The following is a 19,680-nucleotide window of genomic DNA, read 5'->3' as shown; positions in this document are numbered from 1 at the left end:
ACAGTTTTTATTTTAAAATAATTCAATACATGTAACTAAGAGTCAATACTTCACTGTACAAGGACTTTGATCAGCAATATAATATTAAAATTTAAATCTTCTAGGCCAATCAATGGGCGGCGCTGGCTTGGGAGCGGGAGCAGGAGGTGCATCAGACATGAGTAGTTCGTCTTCTCCAGCTGCTGGAGGATATCCCGACTTCCCTCCTTCCCCTGACTCTTGGCTCGGAGAGTCTCACCACTACTCGCCACGAGGCTATCCCTAGCGGCGGCCACCTCCGGCGCACGCGCAGCCCGCGCCCCCGCCGTTACCAGCACCCTGCCCTCCACAAGTGATTGGCGTGCAACCGCTTGAGCTAGTCGTCAAGCGTGAGCTGTGATTCACATGAATCTAAAATGTTGCATTTTACAAAAGCAAAGAAATGACACAATGAAGCTATTGAGTGTAAATTAAACCAGTGATTAGCTAAATTGAAAAACTTTGAATAAGTTATTTATGTATATATTATGACAAACAATTTTAACGGATATGGATTATGTCCCAGCGAAAGAAACTAACATTGTTTATATCATCACAGATAATTTTAAATTACATAAGCTTAACCTGTAAATAATTGGAGTCATACAATTTGTGATCGCAAATCTAAACGCCTAAAATAGCAATTAACTATGTAAATAATTTTATTAGTAGGACGTAATTGACAGTATATTGTAAGTGATTTGCAGACTTGATAAGGATCTGATTATATTTTATTGACAATTGTAATTAATATTACTCTTTTTTCAAATTAGTCGTTATAATTATATTTAATTTCGATATAAAATTATATGTTTGTGTAATCAAATCGATATTATTGTACATACATTTAATGTAATTATTACTTTAGAATAGCACTTTCATAAGGCCATAGTGATATCATACTTCGTGCAAAAAACTCTAGTCGAAAAATAAATGGTATATTAATAATAACACATAATACGGTAATTACCATGAAGTTTTATTTACAAATTGAACATATTTTTTTAAATTATAGTTCCGTTGTAGCCACTCCCCAATATTGTTGCATGCGGCCTTCGAGGTCTAACGATTCTTGGGATTGAGCTGTTTTTTCTTGAATTACAGCAAAATCGTATTCTAAGTGGTACGGCATAAGTCTTTGCAGGGAACCAAAGTAGGCAGCATTTGGTCCACCATTTGGCACTCTACCTGAACCATATCTTAATTCTGGTTTCAATGTGTTACCAAAAGATCTCGCGCTGCCAAAATGTTTTGACAGAAATGGAACTTTGGGCTGCTTTCCTGTTAAATGTAGCTGAGGGCTACTTCCTGATAGCCCTTTAATGTTCCTCAAGCTGTTACCAGTAGTTTTAATACCTTTTGACAGATTATCCAGTTCCTTATCAAATAACATTTGAGTATTTTGCTCTAACATGTACTCCCAACATTTAAATTGCTCGTCTGATGATGGTATATCTTCATTTTTTCGTTGATCTTCTTTATCTTCTTCGACTCTTACTCTTATTGCTCTGGCGACTCCACCACGAGGCCTCCTTTCTGATGCTCTTATATGTGACCTTACGCTAGCGTAGTGTTGATGGCTCACTGACTCATTGGAGGGACGATCACTTTGTCCACTGGGAGAAGATCTTTCGCTACCAGATTTAGGCGGGCTTATAGAATGGCAACATGGTTCTAGTCGAGAACAACAACAATCAGCTCGACACACGGATTTATTTGTGTTGATGGTATTTCGCAATTCTCGCATTAGCAAATCGACATCAGATCGTGCTGTATCAAATCGAATAATTACAACCGATATACAGTCTTCAGTTCCGTAGCTTTGAGCTAAGTCTTGTAATCGTTTTGCTGCTAGAACTGGATTTCTTTCGGCTCTTACTTCAGATACGGCAGCGTCTGTTGTTATATATTTCCAAAACTTTCCATTCCCTAATATTAAAAATTCGTCATCTTCTTTAATAACAGTGTGTATGACATCTGGGTCAGGGACTATGTTTGGATATCGAGAAGAATAACCTAAGCGTTTATTATTTCCTACTCCTAAGCATAACGGGCCACTTCGACGACTTAACACGGCTCTTGTATCACCAACATTGGCTAATCTCATATTATATTTTTTAGTTGTCTGACCAAAGCTATTTTCGGTTGCATTTATTGGAGATAAGTGACATAGTATAAGACAAGCACCTTTTCTTTGGCCTTTTTCCTTAAGTTCCCTGTGAGCTGATAAAACAACATATTTCATATATTCATTTACGGTTTCTTTAATTGACTTTTCTTCAAGTACAAGTCCAGGTAAACTCGTTTGCAAAATCTTAGGCACCTCAACACCGGTTTCACCATCAATTATAGCAAACAATCCTTCTTTATTGCAGAATGATGGAAGACGAATTTGTGCACATGTTAACTGCAGTTGTTTGGTTGGACATTCTGAAAATCCAACAACCCAAGGGGTTGCTCCATTTAACTCTTCATGGAAATTATGTTTTTGAGACATGGAAACGGTATTCTGTCCTGAGACGTCGACAAGACTTAATGGACGTTGGCATTTGTATGCATTAAATTGCGACGGGTCCATTTGTAATTTTTTGTTGCAAGATATATCCAAAAATTTCAATTGTTTTGGTGCTAAAAGCTTAAGGTCTATTTTATCTAATTCGTTGTGAGCAATATCAAGTATTTTAATTGAAGCACTGCATGCAAACATAGGAACAGAGCGTAATCTATTAGAATGAGCGCGTATAACTCTGATATTGTTTAACTGTGGCAAATTATCAGGTAGCTTCGTGAGAGAATTTCCGGACAGAATCAACTCCTCGATGTCTGGCCAAAAATTAAAACAGCTTTCAGGTAGACTTGTTAAACAATTATAAGCAATGTGGAGTATCTTGAGGCCACGAAATGTTATGATAACATCGATTACATCATCTGTCAAACAGTTTGCCGTTAAATAAAGACGCTCCAAGCAGTGCGGTGAAGCTCCTCGGACACGCGGTAGACGACTTAGTCTATTGTTTGACAGATTCAATATACATAATCTATCGCATATTGAGAAGAAATTTTCTGGAAGCGATTGAATACAATTATCATGTAAAAGCAGTTCTTTTAAAGGAGATCTCAGACGTGGCATTGATGGGAAATTTATTATTTTATTATGAGCTAAATGTAGATGACTTAGACTAGAGAGTTCGCTGCAAAATAAATGTTCCGGGAGTGATGTTAATTGATTATTACTTGCGTATAATTTTGTCAAGTCTGAACAACCACTTAGCCATTGTGGCAGCGATGACAATTTGTTATATGATACGTCGATCTCCACCAAGTTTATAGGCGGTACCATCGTTGTCAAACTATCCATTTCTGAAATAAAAAAAGATTAATTGGTTTGTAATCGTTTAGATAATATTCAAGAAAACTATAGGTAATTTTCAACTCTAGGAATATTCAGTAATCGGCGTCACTTTCTTATATAAATAAATTAAATGGATGAGATATCAATGTACAAAATAAAAAAAGTTATACTTGTTTTCTTACGGTTATATGGGGCGTGTAAAATTCGTAGTGAAGCGCCGTGCAAAGCCAAATGTTGAATGACATTGTGTGCAGCATACAATTCTCGCAGGCCACGTAACGCTGACAGCACTAATACTTCGACAGCGTTGTATGAAACATCCAATGATACCAAATGCTAAAAAACATGCAAACGATAAATTTAAGATTACAATTATATAAAATAGTCAAGAGAAGAATTTAAATTTCACAATATACACACAATATAACGAACAAATATTTTATATGTAATAACAAAATTAATTATTGAGCCAATTTCCACATTGATTTATTAAGAATAACTTGTCACCACGGCTTCGCTCGCGTTTGAGTGGTTGGTCGTCAGGTTTTAGTCATAAACTATGTCTTTTTTGAATACCTGTCCCACCTTAATAAATACCAAAATACTTCAAATTTGGTTCAGTAGTTTGGCGGTGAAAGAGCAACAGATAAACAGAGTATATAAGTAATATATTATTTTTTCATACAAAAGATTAGCAATATTACATCATGTCAAAGAACTTCTTTTTTACTGAGCAATTTAATTATTCTAATTGTAATTTTTGTACCTAAAATATGCAATAAGACCGTGGAGATTTTATTAACTGTAACTTTATTTCGGCCATATTGTTTAGGCCCATATATCAGATTACAATAACATTTAACGATGATGACATATCTAAATAAAAATATATGTTTAAAAACGTTAATTAAACGTGTATACACGGTATAAATTGTAAGGTCTAACTTACTTCATAATTACCAAGGATAATGCTTCCTTTCAATCTATTGTGACGGAGGTCAACGTTTGTTAGTGGCGGCCTGTAATCGCATTTATTCTCTTCATTTGGACCCATTTGCTTTGGGTTATTGGACTGAAATTATAAATAAAAGAAATATAAACATAATTATGTAAAAGATAGGGTTAAGACAATAGTATTTTTAATCTGTGTCGATAAAGGACAAACACACAGCAAGTTTTTAATTATAATTAATATTGATTACGTGTACCTATTTATGATATATGAATATAAGATATTTTTTCGCAGTTCGCAAATATAGGAAATAAATTGTCGATTTATTTAAAGGTTAATATTTCTTACACTAGTGTGAACAAGAGGTGGTGACGTTTTACCATTAGGGAGGCAATTTGTCAGTCAGAATAATTTATCTTAAGTATTACCTATATGAATTATAATAGTACTTAATTTTTAAAATGTCTAACTTTGCGTTGTATCGTGTTTGTTAAACAATATTTATATTTCATGTTTACATTATATGTAATGAAGGTTATTTCTTCCGCAGTCTCATTATTTTTGTAACGAAGTAATTTATCATACTGATAACAAGATAAGCTTTATAAGAAAAATTTCGATTGCTACCTATGATAACTACGCAATATGAGACAAGAATACCATAATTAGCATTCTGGTTTACTTTTCGGTTCTAATTTATACGAATTTGTGTTGGTTCGTTGGTCTTTTGTGAAGCAACATAGAAGGCAACGGACTTCATTTTTTTGCTCAGAAATAATTTATGGACAGGAAAACATATACCTATATATTGAGCACCAGTTTTAAAATATCAGAATTCATTATGAATTAAATTATAAAAAAAAGTTAAGCATTATACGTACTCCAAAATGCCTTATTAAATTCCGGGCAGCTACGAGCGTGCGTAGTCGAGGCAGACGCAGAACGCAATCGAGTGATGATATTTCGTTGTCGCTTATATTAATCTCCTCTAATCTGAAAATGAAATGAAAATTTCAATCATTTTTCATACATTACATATACTGATATAAAATAAGTAACTTGCTTGTCATTTTAAACATCTATACATTTAAAACGCAATTTCCTGACAATATCAAGGCACAGCATATATACTCGTATTTACAGTAATTTTGATTTGAGGGGAGCGCTGCAATCTTCCGCTTATCTAATATATCCTTTCAAAGTTTAGCTTGTTACTTTTTGCTATAGTAAACCATGAGAAACAAATATTGTCGTATACTATTTTTTGACTAGACAAATGTGTTGCGAGAAACCCTATTTTATTTAATTGCATGTTTCACATGTTTTCGCCTCAATGATCAGTGTTTTTGTTATAGTTCAAGTCGATGTTACGAACAAATTAAGGTTGAAAGAACAAAAAAATTGATTATACTATTAATATTTATTGCTCGATGTACGAGTATTTATAAATTCATTTTTTTCTAGTTACCCAGAATTCATGAAACTTAAACGCATAATAATTGAATTAATTCATTACGGTAAAAAAAAATCTCAGGATTTATGCACGAGTTTCACTTTTGCGTCCATTTTGTGTACTGCCGTTCGTATTGATATAATATATTTTTTGTAATTATAACGAAAGTTACGTATCTTATTTCGAGATTGATGGAAAATATATATTATATAATATTAAAATAAATCTCTATTTTAATCGTCATGCGTCTTACGTCAGAAAATATATATCATTTGTTATCCGCATACTATCGGACTTATTTATAAAGGTTGTTTAGTTAAACATTGATATCTCTGTTTCTGTTATTCTGTCATCATCGAAGAAGAAGAAGAAGAAAGAAGAACACATAATAATTATTAAACTAAGCACCTCGTAATTAATATGTATAGACAAAGCCGTAATTTTTTTATTGTTCATCAAGTTCATAATGGATGTGGATGGATATAGAGGTAGGGGACGACCAAAGAAACGATGGATGGATTGTGTGAAAGGCCATATGGTTAGAAAGAATGTTACTTGTGAGATGACGTCCGACAGAGAAGTATGGAAGAAGAAGCTGCGCCAACCCCAAGTAAAAATTGGGACAAGGGCAGGAGGATGATGAATCAAGTTCATAATGTAAATTATGATGGTGATATTATAATGATCATCAACATGATATCCTCGAATCAGTATCAGTCACGTGAGCAATAGTGTCCAAGTTTGTACGCAAGCACGAATACACTCTCTATTCCTTCAGATTTAGAGTCCTATGAGAACGTTTTAAGCTCAATCTATACACATACATAAATAAAAATGAATGCATATATATATCGGTATAAGATTAATCGACTTTAACACTGTTTCAACGATTACCATGAAATTTGCCTCATGTATGTATGTATTCATAGAGATGGCTTTTTTTAACACTTGTTCTAACACGTCCGTCAGATGCGTTGCAGGATATATAGTTTTATATAGTTTAACTGATTACCATGTCTTTTGTCATATATATACGGACAGCGTCTTGTTTATGTATATAACGTAATATGTGATTTGGAAAACATTAGTTCGATTTATACATTGTCTTTGATAGTGAAGAAAATAATTTTAAGCAACTAGTAAATAAATACTTAGCTTTATAACCTTGACAAGTTATTTGGAGCTAGGTATAACAACTCTTTATGAAATGAGAAAGAAACCCGCTTAAGTATTTATTTAGTTTGATGTATTACAATAGATAGGTTTTTCGACGAACAACAAAAAAATTGTTTTGCGTAGTATGTATTAATTGTATCATAATTATCAAAAATATAATATGTATTATCTATAAAAATGTTTTTGTTCGCATTCAACGTATTTTTTTTAATAAAGTATCGTTCATCGATTAAGTTGATACTTTGTGGTGTGTTGTTAGCACGTGTGTGGAGGTTACTTTAGACTGTAGGATATAATATAATGAACAATAGCAGTCATGAGATTTATAGAAAAGAGAGCCGAAAAAAAACTAAAAAAAAATTAAAATGGGATAACATGCCGGCCATTAACTAGTGATTAACTGTTTAACATGTCAGGATAATTATTATCAATTAGCTACAATTGTATGTACTAAGAAGCCTGTACTTTAATAAAAAATATGATGTGGTCACTCCACAATAAAATATGCTTCTTTCGACGATGCGTCGCGAATTATTATGAGCTTACGTTTGCGTAGAATAGAATTGGTAAATTGTATGACACTTTAGTTTATATATTGTTGTAGCTTATGCTCAAATAGAAATAATATTTGATGTAATAAAAGCTGCGTTCAACACGAAAACTTTTTGTATGAAAACATCACAAGAGTAACAATGTTTTCATAATTATGTTTCTTTTTGGTTTTTTTATAATGACCTTTTTTATAACTTGTGCAGTTATAAAAAATATGTATAATTTTACCTTACAATAATTAAACAAAAGTATTTTTATTTGCACATGTCCGGATGATACTGCCGTTAAATAATGTAAAAAAATAATCTTTCCTTTATACAAATCTTGCGAAACTACCGCATCGTACAATAATTACATGTGTTCATTGTTGCTTTACGGTAAAAAGTGCATATTTTCTATCAATTTACTTCAAAGCTAAATTAAATGAATTGTTTTATTTATTACACAACAAGCTACAATTCTATTATAAATCCATAGCTTGACTTTTTACGTAAGATTCATAAAAGTCACATTATTATTATTACTAAGAATTGTTATTAATATTATTAGAAAAATACCATAATATATTGTTATGTGACATATAATAAAATCTTTGAAATCTATCTAATTTGAAAATCAATATTAATATGTAAAGGAATATGAGATGAGACAGGCATCTTCAATTTTATAACAGTATCCAGAAAAACTTTTATTATAAAAATGACAAATTATTCCTTTAGACAACATTAAAAATATTGTTTTAATTGCGATTAATAAATTACTCGTAATTTTATCTGCTCTGTCTGTTATTTCCCATTTTTATATGATGAAGGACACGGCTAAATAATTTCAAATTAGGCGATGAAACCGCGGCCCTAAAATCGTGTCATAAAATTGTTTTAAAGCCGAACTAAAACCATACTTACATTACTATTAACTTATTAACAGCAACATACGTTTTTTATATTAATACATTTTTTTAAGCTTTGTTTTAGTGAGATTACGTACGTAAATTTTTGGCCCACAAGAGCACGTAGCGTGACTAACTATAAATTTTCTAAGCTACAGAAATACAATCTAAAATAATAAAATTCCGTTCTAAAACCATCATGTAGGTTGTCACCTAGGCCTAAAACGTTCTAAATTTCCATTTAAATCATAAAATAAATCATGTAAATATTTTATTTTATCTAATCAATTGCTTATATAAAATTGATAATATTAATTGGCATTTCTGATATAACTTACCCGGGTTTAAAGTCACCATTACACTTTCATAAAACAGATCCAAATTTTAGTGAGCCACAATAATATCAATAAAGCACATTATTCCGAAAAAAAATGACCGCGTGTTTATATCCGAGTTCGGTACGTATGACCATTACAAAGAATATATTCTTACTGACCATAGTAGATTCGCGCCCCGCTGCATATCTTTCGTGCACAACAGACACAAGACATTTTAAACTTAGTTACAGCTAAAATGTGATTATTACAATATACAATATTTTTTCTTGAATTTAAGCAAAACAGACAATTTCATTCCAATTGAAAAATTTATAGAAATTTATAATAACTTAAATATTATATTTCGTTATTTTATATATTAATAGCGTAAGTCGATTTTTGTCCCAGTGACTATGGGAAGATAGCAGTATATAAAAAATCGGTTATAATCTCATTTTGAAGAGCTCCAGACGTAGTTGTGTAAAAATTAAAGAAGATTCTTGATTGCAATTTAGTAAATTGTTACGATTACACAAAAAAATAATTTTAGAGTGTGGAACAATGTTCCTGGCCGGTTAGAGAGTGGTACTACGGTTGTATAAGAAAAAAATGAAAACTTAAACATTCTAACTGAACTAATGTATACATTAATAAATCATTTAAAACAGGTTTCATAATTTTGGCGCCAAATGTAGACGAGTGACATGCAGTTTACAATGAAATCAAAACAAAACTTGTTATAGGTTCCGAAATACCTAAAACATCTTTTGAAACAAAGCGAAGTTTCGCGGGGGACCCACTAGTGTTTTGTTAAATAGTGCGACTGCCTTGTCTTATCGTGTCTTGTGTTTGTGCTACCTATCACTGTTTGGCAATAACACCTAGACGAAATGGACTCCACCGATGTTACAATACACACGCATTATTGTATTTCTTATCTACTAAAAAATCTATGCAATCGTTCAGCTTTTCACTCTCGATTTCCTCTTTCGACAGAACTTCCTTTGTTCTTGTGGGTATGTTTTTAATAGCAATATGGGGATACAATTATCCATTTTATTTGCATAAATGCTTCAGTTCTAGAGGCTTTACTCGTATGATACGAATGTATAACAGTCTTTTTTTCTATTATAGACGTTAACAATTTGTATGTTGGAACATGCTAATAGTTTAGCCAGTTTATTAAGGAAGGTTATAGGTTCCGGGTGAACATGTGACCTCAAGACGCGGAGCAACAACTATAGACCTCAATCAATATGGAAAACTGTATGTAGAAGGTGTATAATTGGTAAGTGGTCACCATCGTTCATAGAGACTAGCATTGTAAGAACTCTAAACGGTTTTTACACTGTCGAAGAGCCAACTGCGACCCGACACTGACCCTTCATACCAGAACATAATAATACACAGTATGACTATATAATAATAACCGATAAACGGGTGGAATCCACCTAAAAGGGTCACAAAAGCGTTCAGTTTTCTATTATACTATGGTCAATGTATAATTATATCACATTGCTTCTTTTTGTTTTCATCAATTTTTTAGTAATTTTCTTCCTTTTTGTCATTGTATTGATGAATACTTCAGGGTGTGTAGTTAAACTATGAAGTTAGACAAAAACTTGTAAGAAAAAGTTGTTTCTAGAATCGCGAATGCAGCAACTTATCTGATCAGCACGCAATTAATTATTCACGGAACTAAAGAATGAGCGGAAACGGTAGATACAAAATAATTCCCTCCGAAGCCATATGCGATTCACGGCTGCTGTCTGATAACATCAAATTATTTAATGTTAATTAGGAATTTAGCTACGATGCACAACATACCTAGGAAATAATTATTTCTTATTATTATATTAAACTTGGTAATACCAAACGTCGTGTATTCCCTTTGTCAGTGAAATATAAGCTGATGATTGATATATTCTGACCAATTTTTGCCACGACCGCTAATCTCACGGGAGACCAGCCAAATACACCAAAGATAAATCCCATGGAATGGCAAATACGACACGATCGGATAGAGTTCAGGCGCAGGACTAATGGCCTTGCGTTCTTTCCGAGGCACGGGAGTGTACACATCCAACTCCCAGGCTCTTCCAGGTTGTTACTGAGAATTTATCATTAGAAAAACTAAATAACCTTTTATCGGCCCGGACCTGGGGTTCGAACCCAACTCACCTTAGGCTGCGGCCTTATATCTAATCTCTAGATCAACCAGGCAGCAAATATAAGTAAACCAGCATTGAATTTGAAATTTGGTAATGACAATGTAAGTTACGTTAAGCAACGTCCGTTTGTTGAGTGAATACGTCTATTGAACGGAAGATGAACTAACTTTGAAATAACGAAAAAATTACGATAAAAATCTTACTAACGAATAATACAATTATGTCCACTTACAATAAATATTCTAATTACCGGCAAAATAAATAGGACGACGTTTTATTAAATCCATACTGTGCTATTACAAGTTTATATCAACTGTTCCTTTTTGAAGTTCTGATCAACTGAAAGACCTCAGAACATCTCTCAACAGCCGGACTTTAATTACAAAATTAATATTCTGGTGGGACACCTTTTATCAGTCGAATAAACTGGTACGCTTTCTACCATAGATTAAAAAAATGGAAGACGAAGCGATTAGAATATTTAACTTACAGATTTTGGAGACCGAGAATTAAGTTAGTCGCCGAAATGTCTGTCTAAACGCGAAACGAAATCGCATTTTCGATTGATATATTTTGTTATTCAATAATTATATTAACAAAACGCATACAAAGTTCTATAATACTATATTAAATAACACAAGTAACAAACATTTTAACAACGCTTACCTTCAACAACTTGCAAAACTAAACTAATTTTATCGATCGTAAAAAGAAGTATCATATAACTAATTATGAACTAGTAGTTATCAATCATCGAAGTTTTCATTTTTATCACGCAATATGCTACACGTTTATTTGATAAATATATAAACAAGGCCGTTAGTTAATAGGGGTTGCGCGTAAAGTGAACGTAAGCGGCATGCTTCGACGCGTCGATGTAGATATGCCCTCAGAACAAAGGATTACTACAAATGCCATAGGTACATAAAATATTATTTATTTAATTTAATATCATAAGCAGTAATGTATTCATACCATTCCGAAGCGATAATACATATTTCCATTATTTAAACTCTGTCATTATCAATTGAATGACTATATTTAAACCAATTTACTATCCAAAATTGTAATGAAACGTGAAAATAAAAGCGCATTAAAGTCTTTTGTTTGTTTTTATAGATCGTAGCGACATATATTAACGATATTATTCTTATTATATTATTAAAACACAATATACTATCTTTATTATTATAATATTAAAACAATGACTTCGTATGAAAAATAGCAATTAAATTTAATTTTTATTGAGTTCGTGTTCGTATAAAAATATTACCTAATATGTTTTATCGCGTGTACAAAACCTAAGACTACGTAAAGCGTTTCTATTCAGGGTATAATGTATTTCATCGAAAAAATCTTTTAACATACCTTCGCGAGAGAGAATTTATATTTAAAAGTTCTAGTATAATGACTATTTAATTAAATATTATTATGTATAATAAAAAAGAAAACATTATAAAAACAAATAATTTAGAGGAATGTTTTAAAATGATTTTTAGATAATTTAGTTCGATGTTTATTCAATTGAGGAATGGCTCATTATTACCACACTAAGCTTCTTGTTTATCAAATTAGATATCTAATTGCATAGACTAAATAAATAAATTTAATAGGAACTATCTTCATAAACTCATTGGGCTAATTCCTAACAAGAACATATTTGTTAAATGTCATTTCTAATTATCTCTATATTCTGTGACACGCCCAGTCAGCGCTCGTATAACGTGCACTCGCTTAAAATTGGCACACAACGGAAACGTACCCACTTACCATCTTATAACTGTTAGCTTAATAGATATAATAATGACACAAGTTTTTTCTCACTGACATACATATGCGTTTATAAATGCTGTGATTACCCTTTGAACTTTGATTTCAACTGAAAGGTAAAAGTTATGACCATTTTTAAATAAAATATTATAAAATAATTTTCTTTGAACTTATTTTTGTCGGACTTAAATAAGTCACTAAAAAAACTATAAAAATAAATTATTATCAAATTGTAATTTTTTATCAAAGTTAGCAATCTATTATCAACACAACAAATGCCAATTCCAATCACAAGAGGACTAAAGAATCACTATTATATTATGTAAATTTAAGGTTTGTTTATCTCTACTCTTACTTCAATTGAATTGGGCATTACACCATAGAGTAGGTAAAAATGACGATTTAATATTATAAATTCGAAACTCTGTCTGTATATTTGTTACCTAGTCACTATGAAACTACTGAACTGACCTTAATGACATTTGAAATTAAGGACTGTGGCTTACATGGGCTTAAAACATCGATTATTACGAAAAAAACTGTAGCGAATGAAGTCGCGAGGAACAGTTACTAATTAATAACCTAGCTATTGATAACAACAAATAAAATTACTTAAATAACTTGTTCTATTAGTAAGTTTAGTTGTTGTCGTTAGTAATCGTATTAATTCATAAATATATTAAATCTCGACACTAAATTACGTCTACGGTAATATCAGATCTTATATATTCATGCACGGTGATAGACATAACAAAAAGTATATTCCAATATTTACTACGCCATATTTCTCTAAGCAAAAGCAACTTATGTTTGATACTGAGATGCAGAGCGCCACGGTCCGTCAGCGAAGCGTTAAGAAATAGACCCGTAATGGAAAATGTACATACAGTGATCTAACGTAGTCGAATTGTTGTTCAGATATTTAAATAAATATCTTTTATCAGTAGTAAATTACACGTATCAGTTTTAAGTTTCTAATTTATATTTTATGTTGTCAAGAAAAAAAATAGTGTACATACATAATAATAAAAACAAACAAACACGATCAGCTGTACAGAATTAAAAACGATTCGATATCAAAGTGGTCTACATTTCTTAACTTGGTAGGCTTTGAACTATTTGGTAGAATTTTATCATTAAATATTTGTATGTAAATCCGGATTTAAGATTAAGGTTTAAACAATGAATGAGACAACGATATTACGGGAATTTAAGATCATATATCTAGTTAGTGACGCAGTGACGGTGAAACGAAGATGTTTATTTTTTTGCAGTGCTAATATCTAAAGGCGAAGGTATCCACTTACAATGACTTAATTTTATTGGTTGCAATTTATTTATAAAAAAATATATTTAATTCTGTAGGGATAGCACATGGTTTCTTTAAATCAAATAATGAACTAATTTAGCATAGGTAAGTATGTAAGCGTTTATTTTTGTGCAATCAATCTCATATTCGTGTATCTCTTATATATCATTTGTATAGTTTGGTGCATGAAAGAGTGAATAGGAATATTACTAATTAAAAAAAAGTACTAAGTAGTGTTTACCCGGATTATAATTCTCGGATGTATGTACGTTAATGGCTTTATCTGACATACATTCATTCCTTTTTTCTCGGCAATTCTTAGCGGAAAAAATAATAATAAATATATGTAACCTCCGTCTGATAATTTTTCTCTTCTTCAAAATTAAAAACGTTTAGACATAATAAAAATAAATTTTCCTAAGCTATCAATCAGTAGATTTTTTTATATACGTTAGGATATAGGGAATCTTTAGCTTATTTCTGTAGAATATTATTTTTAATATTTTTCTTAAGATTTTCTTACTCAATTGATATACGCAATTCGCTATGCTCTTGCTCTCTCGCCTAATAAATCTATGAAGGATCTATAAAGTGTGACATCTCTATGAAATTACAGGGCATAGGGGGTGTGAAGTTATCGATATATTATCGCGACATATTATCAGTAAAGTCCAAACCAACAAGGTCAACTACGTATAATATTTCTTAAGGCTTAATTCAATTGGTCTTTGTTTAAATAAATTGGCAATGAAACTATAAAAAAAATAACTCATAGGCACACATAAAGTAAGATAGATTATATAAAACGTTTAAGTACTTAATTAAATGTAAATTCACTTTAAATTTATTTAAATAAAATTTCACTGCGAGTGCTATCTTTAGACATGTTCAAATTAGACAATATTACATCTACATATAAAATAATCTGTCTATCTGTGTGAGATTAAAAGACTTAACAATGTTTAACCAATTCCGCTGATAATTGGTGTATAGACAGACAGGCTAAAGTCTGATAGGTTTGGCTACATATTTATAAAAGAGTTTGGGCATTATATTCATGGCTGCTTTGCAATAATAGAGATAAAAACTCTAACTTTCTCTAATAAAAATATATTGTAAAATTTGAACTATGTACAATTTTATTTCAAACAGGTATTTTGATAATAAATAGCGTATCTATATCATAGAATTTATTAAGAGATCACCATCAACCAGTGCGGATATTTCCTTAGGTACATAAAATATTATATTAACTGAAAAATAGCTTATAAATAATTTATTGAATTTCTTCACAGTGGTTATTTCTACGGGGAAGTAAAAGTCTTATTTAGTTTCTTATTAAGTATTTCGTTGTGTGCGTTTTATATTAAATTGCTTTCTAATAGAATAAAATTATTTGACTCGTTTTTTTGTTGATTACGTAAATTTATTTGTTTTTAAAGTTTATTGCACTTGTGAGGTAAAATTTTATTATAAAACTGGAAAACGTGGCAAATTATCTTTTTCATGAATATATTCCAGAATACAATTTTACAGATAATTAATTATAATAATTGAAAATAGATAGTCTTAGATTGTCTACCGTAATCGGTATAGAAAAAAAACTTAAGGGAATTATGGTCATGTGAAAGTCATGTAATAATCATACTGTAAACTGAAACTAATAAATAATTTCGCTTTGAATGCTCAAAAAAAATGTAGTTTTTTGTAGTATGTACTACAACTGGGTGTTATGATTTAATATACAAATATGTAAGTACTTACTGTGTCAGCTGACATAATTCTTTAGGCAGTTCAGTGATCTTATTGTCAGTAATATCTAGATGTGTAAGGGATTGCAGGGTGCTCGTTTGCGGTGGCAGCGCGGGTAGAGCGTTGCCGCGCATGCGCAGAACCCGTACCGCAAAGCCGTCGGATGCATGCTGCGTAAGGGCTGTAGGCAGGCAGGAACGACCGCCTCCACTTAGATCCAAGACGTTTGGCGGTTGTGAACTTTGCGTACCCTGATGATATGATAATGTTTATAAAGCCAGCCATAATGCCAGAGTATTTTTAAGAATAATTTTGGAAAAATTACTAATACAGAGTTTATTAGACTAAGAATGTATAAAAACTCTATATTATGGTACAAAACTCAGATGACACAATGGATTGAATAGGTTGTTCTGAAAGATGACATTTCAAATAAAGCAAACAAAATTGATTTGCAAAGTTCTTAATTTGTGTTTATTTTTCATTACGTAAAGGAAAACATCGTAAGGAAACTTCCATATTTTATCCGCAGCGGAGTAACATGGTCGCATGAGATCTTAACCTTCTCTTTAATCAGTATAATTGAAATGGCTACCCTAAAAAACATTTGTTTATAAAAAAAGGAAATCTCAATCTCATACAATATTAGGTTAATTAGAATTTAGTTTTTATTTACTTTTATATATCGAAATTCCGCCAAAGGTAACTAATTCAAAATATATATCTAACATAAACGACTTGCATTGGAATCAAATTTAAAATAAGTATTTGAAAACGTACCGAGTTTTCACATATTTCTTTATAAGTAGTCGGCTCTAAACTGTCCAAGAATACATCATCAGCAGTCTGTTGTGAAAACACATCTAAGCTATCAATCTCCTGCTCATCACGCTTCATCGTTTCATGTTCGACCATTCCAGATAGTTTTGGAACAACTTAATCCACTAATACGATTAATTAGTCTAAGAGTTTAATTAAACGTCAACACTGCACTTTTAGTTATTCATGTTTTTGAACATAAGCACAACAACATTAACAAACCTATAGTGGTTAATTTATGTTTATCGTGAAGTATATATTGCTCAGAAAATTAATTAAATCAGATTATGAGCTTTCAAGTTTTGAACTCGAATCGTTACCACCGCGGCCGACGAACCCGAGCAATTGTATGCTTAAAGACTACGAAACAATTTCTAACAAATCATTCAGTATTCCATTCACGAATGTATTCACTTGATAAACGACATTTAAGTGTCCTTGCACATCGCCTTTGGCAATATACCTAATCTTAAATTTTAAATAAGAATCGTCACTTTTTTAACTTGAAATATTTATGTGCTTATTTTTTAGTGTCGTTAAATTCGATATTACAATTTATTACATTTTTAAATGTCAAAGAGCGCGTCAAAGGTTCTGCTCAGCACGGTTTTGACTGACAAAGATGCTCGCCCGTTAGGCGTTCAGGATACGTGAAGCGTGACAATTCGTAGGGCGGTGCATGCATTTTCTAATTAATTCAATTTATATTTATATATACATATTTCTTAAAATATTAATTGAATATTTATGGTAGAGAAATTCGCTCTGAGGTCATTATCATATCAAATTAGAATGGTAAAAAAATAATATAAAAACGGTAATTAACGCATTCATAAAAATTACATAAAACATAACAGGTGAAAGTGAACTAAATAGATTACAATAGTATTTACGTAATACATGAATGAAGAGCAAATTAAATGTCAACACTGTTTTATATCATACGGAAAAATAAAAACGCTGTTGTACAATTAATAATATTAAAATTAGTAACATTTTCATGTTTCATGTAAATAAAAATACGCAACCCTAGTCTCAATAAAAATTACACATTGGAATGTCAAAAAGTTATCTAAGTGAAAAGATTTCTAACAATTTGCCGCTGTTCCGAATGGATCGTTAGTTTGCGAAGTGTACCGGAATCGAATCCTAATCCGTTTAAAGTTTACGTAGATTTCAAAGAGTAGAGTAATTTCAAATGTCAGTGATCAGTACTATTATAGATATAAATCGAGGATTATTATGAACTTAAATGCCAGTAAACAGCTCTTTTCAAATTCTACAAGCTTACAACTTCAAATCGTAATTCTGTTAATTGCGACGTCAGTACAATATTTTCAAAGGAACCTATAAGTTAATTACTATTTTCACAATAAACTTTTATACATTCAGGTTGAACATATTACTTTTGTCTATATTTAATTACGCTCGACATCAAAAACTTTATATAATAATTCAAATGAATGGACGCAAAATTTCGTCTTAATAATGACATACCTCTTTTAACCAGCAAAACCACATATTTCGCTCCCAGATTGTATTGAATCCAAGAAAGAGATGATTCAGAGCAGAGTCTTGTAAGCTGTTGCCTGAACATCGTGGTTTCACGCAAAGAACCAGCCTCTGTGCCTTCGGTTGACAGAGCTCGATGCTACCTCCACTCAGCTCTAGCGAATCCCATGATACACCTTAAAGAAAAATACTTAAATGAAACTTAAAATTAAAACTTCTTAAATGAAGTCTTTGCCGCCCCGGGCCTCTGATGGGCCCCACTGATCGTTACTGTATCAAATCAAGCTTTAAAATTATATTAAATTAAATATTATCTTTTTAATATCTATATCATTTACTATTTGCATGTTATTTGTTATATATAGTTTTTTTTATGGTTCACCCCTACTCGTATGAATCAAAAATATTCACATACAAAAAAACAAAAGCATACCTAATGTGTGCAGCTGCGACCCAATGATGTGAGCAACCCTCGGTTTCCATTGTGGAAATACGTGTCCTTTCAGCACATAAACCGTGCCTGAACGAAGAACTCCACCGGACCGGCTGGCTGGACCCGCACACCATCGAAGAGAATGACGTAATTCCGGATCTACTGCAAGCCTCAATCGTCTTGCTTCAGACGTCCAACCACTTTTCGCTAGAAATTGCTCTTGAATCCGTAATGGAAATTCCGTTAATTCCAACCGTCGAGAATTTTCCCCGCCAATTTGTAACCACAACGTCAACTCTTCATTGAAACCGAGCTTCTTGTTGACATCTTCGACTGTAGTGTTGAGGGAAACTTTTATCAGTTTGCTGGAGGCATCGACTGAAAAGGGTTCGAGGCCATCGAAAACGCGTATCCAGGTGAAGTCGGAGCGCGGTTTGAAACCTCGTGTGGAGGAAAGTCTGCGAAGCGATTTGCGGGGCACTGGAGGCGATGAGGCATGCAAGCCGTCGTCACAGACCATGGCGCGGCAGATGGACGAAAGGCACGGAGGCCGACGGCGCAATGCCCGTGCGCCGGACGAAGTACGCTGTTGCATTACAATTGGGTCGACTGTGGTGGGGGTGGGAAACATGTCGCTCGGTCAGTCGGGAATACGACATGCATACATGCAAATGGTAATTTGGCCATTTAATGTTGAATATTTCATTACATACAAGTACACATGAAAATAGTGACGTAATTGATTTTACCTTTGTTTAGTAAGGATATATTTGTCCCATTTTTCTAGAAAAATAAGTCTAAAATATAATAAATTTACTAATAAAATGGGATAAGAGACCGTCGCTCGTAATGCTTGGTTCCGCACCAACAATCACCCCACCTGCTGACTCACCTGCTGTGTTCGAGAACCATGGACCCTTCTCTTCAAAGAAAACATGTGTTGTATACAATAATAATATGTATTAAACTAAAATAACATTTACGTTTATGATAAGTTTCACATTTGAAAATCACATCAAAATATAGGTAAATAGCCAGAGTAAGCCGTGCGAGTTAGCGGGGCAATGAACATTTATAAATGCCTTAAGTTAAGGTAAGGGCTACATATATCATTTAAAAATAAGTAATCAGTTCAATCAGAAAACTGAAACTCATATGATATGTATCATTTCGCTTTGAACTTTATCGTGTAAAAGATATAGAGT

The 19,680-nt window shown here is 32.2% G+C and overlaps 2 protein-coding genes across 5 annotated transcripts in view; one reads left to right on the top strand and one right to left on the bottom strand.

Moving 5' to 3' along the window:
• LOC113394345 (LIM/homeobox protein Lhx3) overlaps nucleotides 1-987 on the top strand; it is a 43,587-nt gene extending 42,600 nt beyond the window's left edge. For all 4 annotated transcript variants that reach the window (XM_026631624.2, XM_064220461.1, XM_026631622.2 and 1 more), the window contains exon 7: nucleotides 105-987. In XM_026631624.2, the coding sequence (XP_026487409.1) occupies nucleotides 105-265 (161 nt within the window). In that variant the 3' untranslated portion in view covers nucleotides 266-987. The remainder of the gene's footprint in view (nucleotides 1-104) is intronic.
• Nucleotides 977-19,121, bottom strand: LOC113394344 (protein phosphatase PHLPP-like protein). The gene is made up of 7 exons (XM_026631620.2): nucleotides 18,476-19,121; nucleotides 18,028-18,218; nucleotides 15,724-15,962; nucleotides 5,204-5,315; nucleotides 4,320-4,442; nucleotides 3,553-3,706; nucleotides 977-3,378 (listed from the first exon to the last, which is right to left on the bottom strand). The coding sequence occupies exons 1-7, from the start codon at nucleotides 19,104-19,106 to the stop codon at nucleotides 1,028-1,030; spliced, it is 3,801 nt and encodes a 1,266-aa protein (XP_026487405.2). The 5' UTR covers nucleotides 19,107-19,121; the 3' UTR covers nucleotides 977-1,027.
• Between the last annotated feature and the right edge of the window lie 559 nt (nucleotides 19,122-19,680).

This window comes from Vanessa tameamea, chromosome 4 (genome assembly GCF_037043105.1).
Source record: "Vanessa tameamea isolate UH-Manoa-2023 chromosome 4, ilVanTame1 primary haplotype, whole genome shotgun sequence".
NCBI lineage: Eukaryota > Metazoa > Arthropoda > Insecta > Lepidoptera > Nymphalidae > Vanessa > Vanessa tameamea.
This window is presented reverse-complemented; position numbering and strand designations above follow the sequence as displayed.